The 14,279-nt window shown below is 56.9% G+C and overlaps 1 protein-coding gene across 10 annotated transcripts in view; it reads right to left on the bottom strand.

The window, feature by feature from the left end:
- Window positions 1–3,221, bottom strand: part of ATP2A3 (ATPase sarcoplasmic/endoplasmic reticulum Ca2+ transporting 3) — a 38,358-nt gene extending 35,137 nt beyond the window's left edge. For 8 of the 10 annotated variants that reach the window (XM_063629642.1, XM_063629643.1, XM_055257895.2 and 5 more), the window contains exon 1: window positions 2,899–3,221. In XM_063629642.1, coding sequence (XP_063485712.1) covers window positions 2,899–3,016 — 118 coding nt within the window. In that variant the 5' untranslated portion in view covers window positions 3,017–3,221. The remainder of the gene's footprint in view (window positions 1–2,898) is intronic. The other 2 variants (XM_063629645.1, XM_063629646.1) reach the window with 2 other exon arrangements.
- Between the last annotated feature and the right edge of the window lie 11,058 nt (window positions 3,222–14,279).

Genomic DNA, 14,279 nt, shown 5'->3' with positions numbered 1-14,279 from the left:
AAGGAAGTTGAACTCTGGGTACCTCTGGCACCTGCAAAGGTGGCTCACAGGAGGTGCTGGGGCCAGGAGCCTCCCTACCCACTCCCTGTTGGGGGTTAGGGCAGATGGTGTTTTATGTGTGAGTGGAGGGGGTTCCTGGCTAGCATGCTCACTGACTGCGCTGCTGAGGCTCCCCAGCTCTGAAGCGTCTGTGTGCAGTGAGGGAGGAGGGTGGGAAGGTGGGGGTGGGATGCCCAGCCGCTGCCTCCCTCCCCCGGCAGAATTTGCAAGCTTCAGGACTTAAGCAAATGACTTCCTTGTGGTTTCCAACAATAACGACCTTGCAGGTGCACAGACTCCTGGGGTGGGAAGAACACACGTCTCTGGGGTGTCCCTTCTGCCCACAGGCCTGACCGACCCTGCCACCCAGCTTGTGGCCAAGAGCCCGCCCCAGCCTCTTCTGCGACAAGGAAGGATGACTTGGTGTCTGTGACCTCACTAAAGACTCACAAACAACCCTGGGAGATGGGTTCTATGGCAGCCTCACTTATGGTGAAGAAACCGAGGCACAGAGAGGCAAAGAGGCTGGCCCAGCATTGCACAGCTATGAAGGGGCGGGGCTAGGGTTCAGAGCCTCATCGGCCCCACCCCAGCGGCTGTGCTAGGGACATCTGCACCTCCTCCTCAAGCCATGGCAAGCCTGAGGCAGGAAGGAACAGCTGGCTCCCCTCTGCTCACCTAATGACTTCTAGAGCCCTGGAATGCCCCCCAGCCCCAATCAGTGATCTGAGAGAAGAGCCCTCTAGGGACCCGAGGAGGCTGGAGGCAAAGATGAAAAAGCTGCTGCCAGCTGACCCAAACTCCTAGCACAGGCGCTGACACCAGGGTTCTGGAGCCTGCAGAACTTGTGACTCTCTTGTACAGATGGGGAAACTGAGGCCCAGAGAGGAGCAGGTACCCAGTGCTAGCTCCACCACCTACTATGTGACCTCAGGCAAGTGGTTTAACCTCTGGGTGCCTCCGTTTCCTCCTGTATAAAATGGGGATGACAACAGTCCTTCCCTTATGGAGTTGTTTTGGGGAAGAAATGAGATAATAGATGAAAAATGCTGAGAATAGTACCTGGCACATAGTAAGTGCTCAGTGAACATCAGCTTTTATTATTAATACTACCAATGCCCAGAGGATCCAGGGGAGCCCAGCAATATCCCTCCCCAACTTTTCCCATCACACCCTAACACACATCCACCCTCTGTGGACCTACACACCACGCCAAGCCCACAGCCTTCCCCATCAGCTCACACAGGTGTGCGGTGGCCAGGGCACCCCAAGGACCTCATCTAACCAAATAACTGGTGGGGAAAGCTGGGGCTCCCTCCCTCCCAGTCAGTTCCTCCTCTGCTGGACCAGTGAAGACGTGATGTCAGAATGAAGACAGACCTTGGCCAGGGTCACACAGGTGCAGAATTTGTGTGATTCCAGGGACAGGCCAAGGGCTGCGTCTCCAGTTTCCCTCAGGAATCAGAATTCCCAAGCTGGAGGCTACAGCAGCACAAAAGAGGCAGTGGGACCCCAGACCTGCCTGCGCCGGCCCTCGCCCCCAGCCCACCCCAGGGTCAGAGGCAGGCCATGCTGCCCAGCTCTCCTGCAGCCAAGCACAACCTCCCTGCCAAGTCACTAATGGGGGATATTAAATAATATTTATCTCCCCAGTTCCTCCCACAGCTCAACTAAATATAGCAACTAATTTTTTTGAAAAAGGATTTCTGCTCCAGAAAGATAATATTTACATAAGAGGTGGTTTTCATAAACCAATACAAAACTCGAAAGTCCTTTTCTGACACCTCTTCCTGATCTTCAAGCCAGCCCTTGAGTAGTAGGATCCCAGGGCTAGAATACCTTCCCCTCTGGCTGGCTGGGAACCCCAAAAGGGCAAGGCTCCAAGTCCCCAAGGGATGCAGACCCAGGCTGCCCTCTGGAGATGGTGAGGGTATTTCTCCTGGGATCCCTCACATTCTGCCCGATGCTGAGGGCATGAGCAAGGGGGTGGCAGGTCCTGCCTGGAAGGAATGTGGGGAGGGCACCTCTGTATTTTCCACCCTCATGGGACCTCCGAGGTGCCAGGCCACATCTGGACAGTACCCGGTGGCACTCAACGTGCCTTTTGGCAGGAGCGAGAATCCCACACTCCTTAGAAGGAGGTGAGGATGAAATGATACCCTCCACCCGAACAGCAAGGGCGTGAAGCCTCCCTCCCTCCCTCCCCAGAGATGGGAAAGGCCTCCCTGGCAGCTCCCTGAGGCCTTGATTCCGCCACCCCAGGAAGGTGGGTCTCCCGCCTCAGCAGTTCAAAGCCCCCACCGACTCCGCCAGCCACATCCGCTTCGGGCCGCAGAAAGAGGAAGACCTGGGGTGGGGGTGGGGGTGGGGGCCCCAAGGCTGCTAGCTGATAAGCGGCACCTCCTTGGGCGTTTTCTGGAGCCCTCAGGGGAGACCCTGGGGCCAGCTGGGAGGCCGAGCCTGAGTCTCCGGCCGTCCCTCGCCCGCCGGTGTCAGCGCTGCACCTGCACGATGCCAGCGGGAGCGGCGCGGCGTTGGGGGTGGAATACGGTCCAGGATGGGGTGGAATAACGCTTCCAGGGTGGACGGGGCAGGGGTGGAGGTGGGAAGTCCGGGAGGACCGCGCAGAGGGTGCCAGGCGTCCGGTCTCCCCAGCTGGAACCCGCCCCCAGCCCCCAGCCCCCAGCCCCAGCGCCCGCGAAGGTGGCCGCGCAGCCCCGCCGGGTGCCCCAGGAGCATCCGAAGAGGTTTCCGGAGCCCTCGCTTCCTGCCCGCCCAGAGCCGGGTGGGGAGGCAGGAGGGGAAACTGAGACTGCGGCGCCCGCGGCCCCCGCTCCCCGGCCCGGCCCGCGCGCTCACCGTTGGGGCCGTAGCGCTCCCGCGCGCCGGTCACCTGCGCCGGGCTCAGGCCGCCCTCGGCTGTCACCGAGAAGTGGCGCAGCACGTCGGCGGCCGAGAGCAGGTGCGCCGCCTCCATGCCGCCCGCCCGGCCGTCTGCGCCGTCGGCACCGTCGAGGCCGCCTCTCCGCTGGGGGCTACAAAGCGGGGCGCGGGGGGCTCGGGCTCGGGCGGGCGCCGCGCGAGGCCATGTCCGTGCTGGGACCTTCTCCGACGGCAGTGGCGGCGGCGGCCCCGGCCCGCGCCAGGATGCTGCGCCCGGGACTCCCTCCCCGGGGCGGGGCGGCGCGGGGCCCGCCCCCATCACACCCCTTCCGGCCGCCCTCTGCGCCCGCTGCGCCCCGGGGCGCACCGCCTGGGCCCCCCGCCCATTCTGCAGAGGGGAAACTGAGGCCGCCGGCGGGGCGCGTGCTGGGCCTGTAGGGAGCCGGGGGCGCGTGGCCCGGGGGTCCTCGGTCCCGGTCCGCGGAGCTGCTAGGGGTGGGATCTGGCCGAGAGCTGGGGCGGGCAGCGGAGCACCCGGCTCTGGTCTGCGCGTCGCCTCCTCTGGGCTCTCCTGGGCCCGGGGCGTCCTGCTTCCCAGCTCGAATTCTGCGAAGTGACTCCAGAGGGAACCCGAAAGCCTCTGAATAAGCGGGTCTCCTCTAGAGGAAAGTGCTGGGTGTTCTCCTTATTTGGTGTTTCTGATTTCTTTATTCTTTTGCAATGCCCACCGACGAGGGGTTATTCCTCACATAACTAGAACCTTTAACAAGGAGCCAGTGCATAAGAAAGTTCAGAAAACCAGGCTCGCTACCCTAGACTCACACCGTCACCCCAGCAGGAAATGTAACCAGGGAGCAAGGGTGGGGCTCCCCAGAAGGGTCCGAGAGGGTGGGGTGGGGGTCTCTGCCCAGGGCTCCCAGGGGACTGACCCTGGCCCAGGGAGGGGAGAGATGGATGAGCCTCCGCCCCAGCGCTCCCGGGCTCCACCCGCCCCAGGAGGGCCAGGAGAAGGGGCAGCGGGTCAGAGGAGGAAGTCCGCAGGAAGGCAGAAACCACTCGCCCCGCCAAAAGGAGGAGCTAAGAGAACAACCTGATTGCCGCTGCCTCCAGCTTGAGAGACCCAGACAGCCTCACCCCATCCCTTATCTGCCTCCCTCCACGAGCTGGGCTCTGCCGTCTAGAGCCTCAGCCTCTGCCATCCACCAAGGCTGCACAGGGTCAGAGACGCCAGGATTGAGCCTGCACAGCTGGCTGTTCAAACCCCAAACCCCTTCTGTGCCTCCGCAGCCAGGAAGCTTTCCCAGATAGCTGCAGCTGTGCCCTGCCCTAACAACACAGCCCCTCACCCGCTCCTGACAGCCTCAACTTCCAGCCTTGCCTGGAGCTGCTGACCCCTATCCAGATCATGCACACCACCAGCTTCTGTGCTCTTCCTCCTGGGACAGGACTGGGCTCCTCCTCCTCTCTGCCTCTCGGTGCCTCCCTGAGCAAAGAAAGACACTCCCTGAGGAATGGCTGGACCGAAAGGTGCTTTGGGGCTTTTGATGGGTGATCCACATGGATTCCCCGATATGTGCTGCATCTCAGCCTGGTGCCGTGGAGCTAGAGGAATGCTGGTTTTCTGGTTGTGGCTCCTCCCAGCCTGGTATTTTATTTATTGATTTCATTATTATTATTATTATTATTTTCCTTTTTTCTTTTTTTTTTTAATTTCTTTGAGACGTAGTCTCGCTCTGTCGCCCAGGCAGAGTGCAGTGGCGAGGCGACATCTCAGCTCACTGCAACCTCCACCTCTCAGGTCCCAGAGATTCTCCTGCCTCAGCATCCCGAGTAGCTGGGATTGCAGGCGCCCGCTACCACACCCAGCTATATATATATATATATATATATATATATTTTTTTTTTTGTAGAGACAGGGTTTCTCCATGTTGGCCAGGCTGGTCTCGAACTCCTGACCTCAGGTGATCCACCCGCCTCAGCCTCCCAAAGTGCTGGTATTACAGGCATGAGCCGCCACGCCCAGCCCCATTATTATTTTTTTGAGACAGGATCTGGCTCTGTCGCCTAGGCTGGAGTGCAGTGGCATGATCGCGGCTCACTGCAACCTCTGCCTCCCAGGCTCAGGCGATCCTCCCACCTCAGCCTCCCGAGTAGCTGGGATTATAGGCGTGAGCCACCACGCCCAGGTTTTTTTGTTTTTTTGTTTTTTTGGTTTTTTTTTTGTAGACACAGGGTTTCCCAATGTTGCTCAGGCTGGTCTGAAACTCCTGGACTCAAGCGATCCACCCACTTCGGCCTCCCAAAATGCTGGGATTACAGGTATAAGCCACTGCATCCCGCTCAGCCTGACATTTTAGATCTCAAGTCCGATATCCCCAGATATTTCCACCCTATTCCTTTCTCCCCCACTGCTATAGTCCACAAAATCCCAACTGTATCTCTAAGTTGCCAGGAAAAATGTTAGCCCGGACTTGACTGGGGACAGGGCCTCACAGCTCCCCACTAGAGCCCTATTTCCCAGAGATCGGGAGCCCTAGGCGTTCAAGCCGCTGGGAAACCCCTGCTCCACCCTACACACACATCTTGAGGTCTGACTCCTCCTCTGCTGGCCCTAGGGACCTTAACCCCAGCCTCTCCCGCTCCACCGCACCCTCAGCTGTGAGTTGGTATTTGCTAGAAGGTAGGGCCAGAAGGCCTGACTGTTTGCTCTGGCAGCCAGGCCTATGTTCCCTTTCTCCAGCCCACCCCACCCTACCTTCAAACCACCATGGCAGGACAAACAGTTGCCAGCAACTGGGGCCCTCACCTGGCAGGCTCACACACCTGTCAGCATGCCCACCGGCTCGGCTGCCCCCGTCACAACTTCTGGGTGCCCCTCCCAGCTCCCACAGAATCACATGCAGTCATTTCACACTCCAGCTGCCTGCCCCGTGGCTTGCGTCCCTCCCCGCCATGCTGTCTTTTTGTACCTGGACAGACACACAGCTGGTGGCCAGGGCGACATGGTCACAGGCAGGCTGTCCAAAGGGCAGGTCTACATTCCCCACCTCCCAGCTGCCGGGAACCAAGAACTCCATGCCTGGCACCTAGACACGGCTTTTGCCACCTCCTCCACCAGACAGAGGGTGGCAGAACATACCACCTATCTGCAGCTAGAGGTGTATCTACCCGCCTCACCTGAGGGGGCCCGGGTGGGCATGAGGAAAGAGAGGTCTTCCCTGGAATTATTTATTTATTATTTTTATTTATTTATTTTTTTTGAGACTGAGTCTCGCTCTGTCGCCCAGGCTTGAGTGCAGTGGGGCGATCTTGGCTCACTGCAACCTCTGCCTCCCGGGTTCAAGCGATTCTCCTGCCTCAGCCTCCCAAGTAGTTGAGATGACAGGCACCTGCCACCACGCCCAGCTAATTTTTGTATTTTTAGTAGAGACGGGGTTTCACCATATTGGCCAGGATGGTCTCACTAATTTTTGTATTTTTAGTACAGATGGGGTTTCACCGTGTTGGCCAGGCATGGTGAAGATAAGGCAACCTACAGTTCCTTTTATTTTCAGTCCTTCTTTACTCATCCACCTGCTTCGGCCTCCCAAAGTGCTGGGATTACAGGTGTAAGCCACCACGCCCAGCTTTTCTGGAAATATTTAGACACAGGGAGAAGAGGGTGTTGCAGGCAGAAAAAAACAGCCTGAGTTGAAGGTGAGAAATCACAGCCATATGCCAGGGATAGTGATTTGATCCCTTAGTGTGGCTGGATCACAGGGAGCAGGAGTGCAAGGACCAGGAGGGTAGATTAGAGAGACAGGGCTAGGACACTGAGGACCTCGATTGTCTACGTTATGTCCCGGGTTTTGTACTGAAGGGTTTTTTTTTTTTTTTTTTTGAGACAGAGTCTCGCCGTCGCCCAGGCTGGAGTGCAGTGGTGCGATCTCGGCTCACTGCAGGCTCCGCTCCCCGGGGGTTCATGCCATTCTCCTGCCTCAACCTCCCGCGTAGCTGGGACTACAGGCGCCCGCCACCTCGCCCGGCTAATTTTTTGTATTTTTAGTAGAGACGGGGTTTCACTGTGTTAGCCAGGATGGTCTCGATCTCCTGACCTCGTGATCCGCCCGCCTCGTCCTCCCAAAGTGCTGGGATTACAGGCGTGAGCCACCGCGCCCGGCCAGCTAACTGAAGGGTTTTTAAGCATTGGAGAGATGGGGTCAGGTTTGCCTGCTAGAAAAGTCCCCCACAGAAGCTGGTATGGAGAAGAGATTAAAGGGGAGAGCCACGGCTGAAAGGACCATGGAGCGGGGGTCAGGGTCATGCCCCAGCACCCTGGTTTCCCTCAGGCCTTCCCAGGGGAGGGGCCTCTAAGCTGTGTAGGGAAATATCTGTGATTAGAGCCACTGACTTGAACATTCACCATATGCTAAGCTTGTTTCACAAATTACTCCCATTTAACCCTCACAGTAACCCTGGGAGGAGGCTTTTATTATCCCCATTCAGAGCTGGCTTCATGGGCATGCAAACTGCGCAGTCACACATGCAACCTGCACAGGTCACCAGTTGTCAGAAGGACCGTCTGCTTGATTTTTGTTGTTGTGGCTGTTTTTAGGGATGGGGGTCTCACTATGTTGCCCAGGCTGGATTCCAAGTCCTGGGCTCAGATGCTCCTCTTGCCTCTGCCTCCTGAGTGGCCGGGACCATGGGAATGCACCACCACACCCGGCCTCCCACTTGGTTTAATGCTCTGCAACCGCCATCTTGAAATTCTCTTTTTTTTCTCTTTTTTGAGACAGAGTCTCGCTCTGTCGCCCAGGCTGGAGTGCAGTGCCTGTGATCTCGGCTCACTGCAAGCTCCACCTCCTGGGTTCAAGCGATTCTCCTCCCTCAGCCTCCGTAGTTAGGAGTACAGGTGCCTGCCACCACACCCGGCTAATTTTTTATTTTTAGTAGAGACAGGGTTTCTCCATGTTGGTGAGCCTGGTTTCGAACTCCCAACCTCAGGTGATCTGCCCGCCTCAACCTCCCAAAGTGCTGGGATTACAGGAGTGAGCCACCGCGCCTGGCCCTTTGAAATTCTTAATACAGTAATTTTCTCTTTGAACTTGTGCTTTGTAAGTGAAGCCCGATGGGAAATGGAGCATGCTGTGAGCCAAAGAGGCCCATGTAATACGCCATCTCTTTCCCACAAAGCGTTCACTGTGCTCATGAACACACAATTCTGGTGGACTCATGGTGGGTGGGAGTTCAGTGGACTCGAATCAAGTCTAGGGTGAATGTGTTACATCTGCAACTAAGTAAGTGGGGTGCCGACAGCCGGGAGGCCCTGCTTTCCATTTGAACCCGAATTTGCTTCATGCAGAAAGAAGACAGTAGTGTTCTGAGAAACACGAAAGGTCGGGGGTCCCTGTCATATCATTTCTTACTCACATTACTTCCCTGTGTTCAACAATCACTCACATTCAACACGATGACACAGAAGGAAAGGAAAAGATAAGGCAACCCGCAGTTCCTTTTCTTTTCAGCGCTTCTTTGCTCCTCAGTAAAGCAAAGGCAGAGGGTGTTGGTAGGGTGTATACATATTGACAGGTGAAACGGAAACAGCCGAGTTCGTGTTGTACAGCATTTTCCTGTTCTGGTCAGAACAAAATGTATGTGCGCGTACGAGCTACACACCAAGACTTGGTAATGTTAGTGATCACACATATGAGTTAAATGCTCTTCATTTTGCATTTAAAACGGGCATTGCACAAAGTAAAGATAAATCAAAAAATTTCATGCAAATAATTAAAATTTTTAATTCTTCTTTTCTTAGAAAATTAATTTGTAGGCTGGGTGCCGTGGCTCTCGCCTGTAATCCCAGAACTTTGGGAGGCTGAGGCAGGTGGATCACCTCAGGTCAGGAGTTCAAGACCAGCCTGGCCAACATGGTGAAACCCCGTCTCTACCAAAAATATACAAAAATTAGTCGGGCATGGTGGCGCACGCCTGTAATCCCAGCTACTCGGGAGGCTGAGGCAGGAGAATCACTGGAACCTGGGAGGAGGAGGTTGCAGTGAGCCGAGATCACCCTATTGCACTCTAGCCTGGATGACAAGAGCAAAACTCCATCTCAAAAAAAAAAAAAAATTATCGGTTGGGTGTGGTGGCCCACACCTGTAATTCCAGCACTTTGGGAGGCCAAGGTGGGAAGATCGCTTGAGGCCAGGAGTTTGAGACCACCCTGGGCAACACAGGAGACCCCCATCTCTACAAAACAATTTTAAAAATTAGCCGGGTATGGTAGCCTGTGGTCCCAGCTACTCAGGAGGCTGAGGTGGGAGGAGTGCTTGAGCCCGGGAGGTTAAGGCTGTGAACCACGATCGTGTCACTGCACTCCACCCTGGGTGACAAAGCAGGACCCCATCTCTAAAAAAAAAAAAAAAGAAAAAAGAAAATTTTCAAGGACCCAGCATGCCCCAGGCATGGCACCATACCCTGGAGAGATGGTCCTTGTTCTCCCCATGGCCACTCCTGAGAAAGAAGCAAGCTGTTCATCCGAGAAAACCACATGCAGCAACAGATCACAGTGTGGTCAGAGGTGCCTTGAGAACATGACAGTCGGTGGAGGGCGGATGTCATCCAGTCAGGGAGATCGGGAGGCTTTCTGGAGGAAGGGATACTTCTGAAATCTGAAGGCACAGGGGAGGGAACAGTGTCCCAGGCTGAGGGAACAGACTCTGCAAGGTCGACTTGGCTGTGATGTCTTGGAGGTGCCTGCCCGCCTCTGGGCCTGAGCCCCCTGTCCGTCATGTCAGTGGTGAAGGGGAAGTGGCGGGGGCAGCGTCTTCCTGCAGAGAGAACAGAAAACAGTGGCAGGGTTGCCCTGCTGCTGCCCTACTTTGGTTTGTAAATTGGTTTGAGTCAAAATGCAAACAGCCTTGCAGGCTTGGGAACCTCACCTTCCTCTTCTTTGGGGTCACCTGGGCCTGGTGAGCAGGTGTCCCAAGTGTTCTAAAGACCTGCTGCTGAGCAGCGAGTCACCTGTTAGTTCGTCTTACCTGATGTCATCTGAGCATCGGGTCTGCTGTTTTAAGCCCCCACCCCCGCTCCCTATTTGACAGCCTTCCCTCAGGGGAGGACCTTGGCTCCCAGCTGTTCAGGGTGGGCGACACCCCCCATTATCTTGGCCCCACCCCAAGTTCTTTTGTTGTCGTCTTTTGGGCTTTGGGACCCCTGTGTGAGTCTCTGATGCACCCCATCCGTCCTCCTGGGCCTAGACCCCCCTGGCCTGGAGCCACCTCACGCCTGGCTCCTTCAGCCTCTCTCTGTGCTCTACGATGGGTCCCTCCTAGGAGCCCCGAGACTCCCACCCCCCACCTCATCAGCTCTGCCCTTGCAGCCACCGTCCAGCCCTCAAGGCTTTCCCTCCAGGTCCCGACCCCACCCTCACCACTTCCTGCCTCCCATGAGACCCACACTGGGCCATATCCAGCCCCTGCACACAGTGGGGGGGGCCACACTGACATATCCAGCCCCTGCACACAGTAGGGGGTCCATACTGAGACACATCCCGCTCTTGCACATAGTAGGTAGGGGGCACACTGCGACACATCCAGCCCCTGCACACAGTAGAGGGTCCAAACTGAGACACATCCTACTCCTGCACACAGTAGGGGCTACACTGAGACACATCCAGCTTCTGCACACAGTAGGTAGGGGGCACACTGAGCCACATCCAGCTCCTGCACACAGTAGGGGGTCCACACTGAGCCACATCCCACTATTGCACATAGTAGGGGGTCCACACTGAGACACATCCCGCTCCTGCACACAGTAGGGGGTCCACACTGAGACACATCCCACTCTTGCACATAGTAGGTAGGGGGCACACTGAGCCACATCCAGCCCCTGCACACAGCAGGGGGAGTCCACACTGAGCCACATCCAGCCCCTGCACACAGCAGGGGGGGTCCACACTGAGACACATCCAGCCCCTGCACACAGCAGGGGGGGTCTACACTGAGACACATCCAGCCCCTGCACACAGTAGGGGCCACACTGAGACACATCCAGCCCCTGCACACAGTAGTGGGGGCCGCACTGAGCCATATCCAGCTCCTGCACACAGTAGGAAGTTTCTAGCTCTGGGTCTTTGCCCATGCCCTTCTGTCTGCTCGTAACACCTCTCCATCTCTCAGCTGGCTAATTCCTACCCATCCTAAAGGACTATACGCTCCCCAATCCCTGAGGCCAATAGGGCTCCCTCCCATTCCCTCCTGTGACCCCCTGAGTACCCTGCACCCGGTCCTCTGGGTGTTCACCGTCTGCCTTGCTCCTCTGTCTGGCAGCCACCTCACCCAACTCGATGCTGCTCCTGGGAGGTGTCAGGGGTGTTTGTTGAATGAATGAGTTAGGTGGGAACACCCTGGAGCTTCTTCCTGGGAGTGGAGCACACTCTGGCCTTCTGGGGCCTGGGGAAGTGGGGATGTGTGGTCAGCAGGACGGAGCAGGCACCCAGGGCCCCAGCCAGCCCAGGACACCTGCACTGTTGCATTTTGGGACAAGGGGACCCGCCTCCTGCCCTCTTGCCTCCACCTCTACAGGAACACCCTGCACAGAGTGGGGCTGGGGACCTGGGGCCAGGCAGCTCACTCCTCCGCTCCTTGAGGCAACTTCCTGTCCTCTCCCCGTTATCTCCCCAGCCAGACCGAGGAGAGGAAGCTGTCCTCTCCCTCCCAGTGGCAGATGGAGACACCCCTGGACCTCAGGAAGAGGGAGCGAGCCGTGTGAGGGTGGGCCTGCCTTCTCCCTCTGCTGCTCCCACCTCTCCCTAGGCAGCCCTGCTGCTACCCTCCTGCTCACGTGCCTTCAGTGACTCCCTCTGTCACCTAGTTCAGATCAATTCCGCAGCTTGGCCTTAAGGCCATCTCGCCAGCCTCATCGCACGTTCCTGCTCCCACTTCCACTCCCAGCACCTTAGAGTCCCTCCCATTGACCTGTTTTGCTCTATACGGCTCCCAACCCTTTTCCATGTCTGTTGTTACCCATCCCGGGAAACTTGTTCTTCTCATCTGTACATGTCTAAACCCTCAGCATTCTCCAAAGCCCGGCTTCAATGCTGCCTTCTCCAAGAAGTCCCCCTGGATCTCTCAGGAGCCAGTGGCCTGTGCCTCCTGCGCAGCCAGCGGCTTGTGTGCTCCTAATTGTCACCCACAGCACCCACACTGTGTGTCTGTCTAGACTAGGCGCTGTATCCAAGTCATCACGAGGCCTCTACAGTCCAGCCCACTGCACAAAGGTCATTGTAAAGTTGCTCTCTAGTGGGGGGATGTCCTGGGGCAGAAGCCGTGGCGTTTGTGGCACACACCGCTGCATCTCAGTTCATGGCACCCAGTCTGGAATTTACTGGACTCTCAAAGATATTGATTGGTTAAATGAAGGTGGTTCTAGCCAATGCAATAAGACAAGAAAAAGAAGAAGGGTGCAAATACTAGAAAGTGAAAGAAGGGATGAGCATACCCACATCCATAAGTGTGCGCCATCCTCCCCATGAGATACATCAGGTGGCACCCCATTGTATGGGCAGGGTTTTGTGTGTGTGTGTGTGTGTTTGTTGTTTTGTTTTGTTTTGTTTTGTTTTTCAGATAGAGTTTTGCTCTGTTGCCCGGGCTGGAGTGCAGTGGTGCAATCTTGGCTCACTGCAACCTCTGCCTCCTAGGTTCAAGCAATTCTCCTGCTTCAACCTCCTGAATAGCTGGGACTACAGGCACCCACCACCATGCCTGGTTAATTTTTGTATTTTTTTTTTTTTTGAGACAGAGTCTCACTCTGTCGCCCAGGCTAGAGTGCAGTGGCGCGATCTCGGCTCACTGTAAGCTCCGCCTCTGGGGTTCACGCCATTCTCCTGCCTCAGCCTCCCAAGTAGCTGGGACTACAGGTGCCTGCCACCACGCCCAGCTAATTTTTTGTATTTTTAGTAGAGACGGGGTTTCACCATGTTAGCCAGGATGGTCTCAATCTCCTGACCTTGTGATCCACCTGCCTTGGCCTCCCAAAGTGCTGAGATTACAGGCGTGAGCCACCACGCCCGGCCAATTTTTGTATTTTTAGTAGAGACAGGGTTTCACCATGTTGGTCAGGCTGGTCTGGAACTCCTGACCTCAGGTGATCCACCCGCCTCGGCCTTCCAAAGTGCTGAGATGACAGCCGTGAGCCACCGTGCCTGGCCACGGACAGGGGTTTAAGTCTCAGAGAGGGGCTGGGATTTGCCGATGCCACACAGTGAGTTGGGCTCTCCCTGGCTCTGTGCTACCTTCTTCTGTACCACAACGTCGGGCACAAATACATAGTGCCAGTCTTCTGCTGCATCTACCAGCACTTTGGCAGTGAGGCCAGAGGCTGTGCCTGGCAGGGAGAGGGCTCCAGCTGTCCCAGCCCAAGCCTGACCAGTCTGCCTGCACAGCCTCAGCTGGAAGTGGGTTGTTAGTGCATGAGACACAAAATCCCTATTTGCCTTGTAAATTGTTACACAGCACCTAGCTTGTAAGCCTTAAGGCACAACTGGAAAAGGCATTTTGAGATCTGGGAGTTGCTCCCTGGTATGGGGAAGAGGGTGTTGGCTTGGGGGTGCCTGAGGGCAAGTCGTCAGGCCCTGAACCTGGAGGGCCAGCCCGACTCCTGTGTACAGGGGTTGGAGGGTGGGGCTGCTGGTTCACCTCAGGGGGTGCTCCCAGGCCTGGGACTGGGTTAGGGTGGCTGGGCAACTCCTCAAGCCGGGCTGGGTTCTCCCGGGCACCACCCTAGCCGTGGGAGTCTGGGAACACCCCTTCCCCTCTGAACGCAGGGTGGCTGTGAAGTGGGGGTGGGACAGCATCTGGAGGTCACAGGGTCCCTGGCTTCGAGGATAAAGCGGCAGGAGACCGGGGCCCTGGCCTTGGCTCTCAGGCTCTATTTGTAGGTGCACAGCGTTCCCTGCCCCCACTGCCTGTAGTCCTGGTTTCCATAACAACCCTGGACTGTTCTTGACCCCTGAGGCTCAGCTCCTCAATGCCCTTCTGGGTCTTCTCGTTCGGCAGCGCCAGGTCTCCGCCCTGGTGTTCCCTGCGTGGGCAGCCAGCCCAGCTCCCTGGGGATATCCTGTCATTGTGGCCCAGAGCCTAGGCCGGGCGTCTGCCAGGTCAGGCCTAAGCGCTCTGGGTTCTTTCCAGGTCCTCAGGTGGGGCCCGGGAGCCACCTGAGAGGTGGGGGAAGTTGGCAGCGGCACCCAGATCCCCAGCGTGGCAGGGCTGGGCACTGTGTCCAAGCCACCTGACGCCTGGGCTGCAGCCAACCTCTGCGGCAGATGCACAGGCGGGGCTCTCGGATCCATAGATGGCCCTGTGGGTGACCTTGGC

The sequence above is a fragment of the Symphalangus syndactylus genome, chromosome 20 (genome assembly GCF_028878055.3).
Source record: "Symphalangus syndactylus isolate Jambi chromosome 20, NHGRI_mSymSyn1-v2.1_pri, whole genome shotgun sequence".
Lineage (NCBI taxonomy): Eukaryota > Metazoa > Chordata > Mammalia > Primates > Hylobatidae > Symphalangus > Symphalangus syndactylus.
This window is presented reverse-complemented; position numbering and strand designations above follow the sequence as displayed.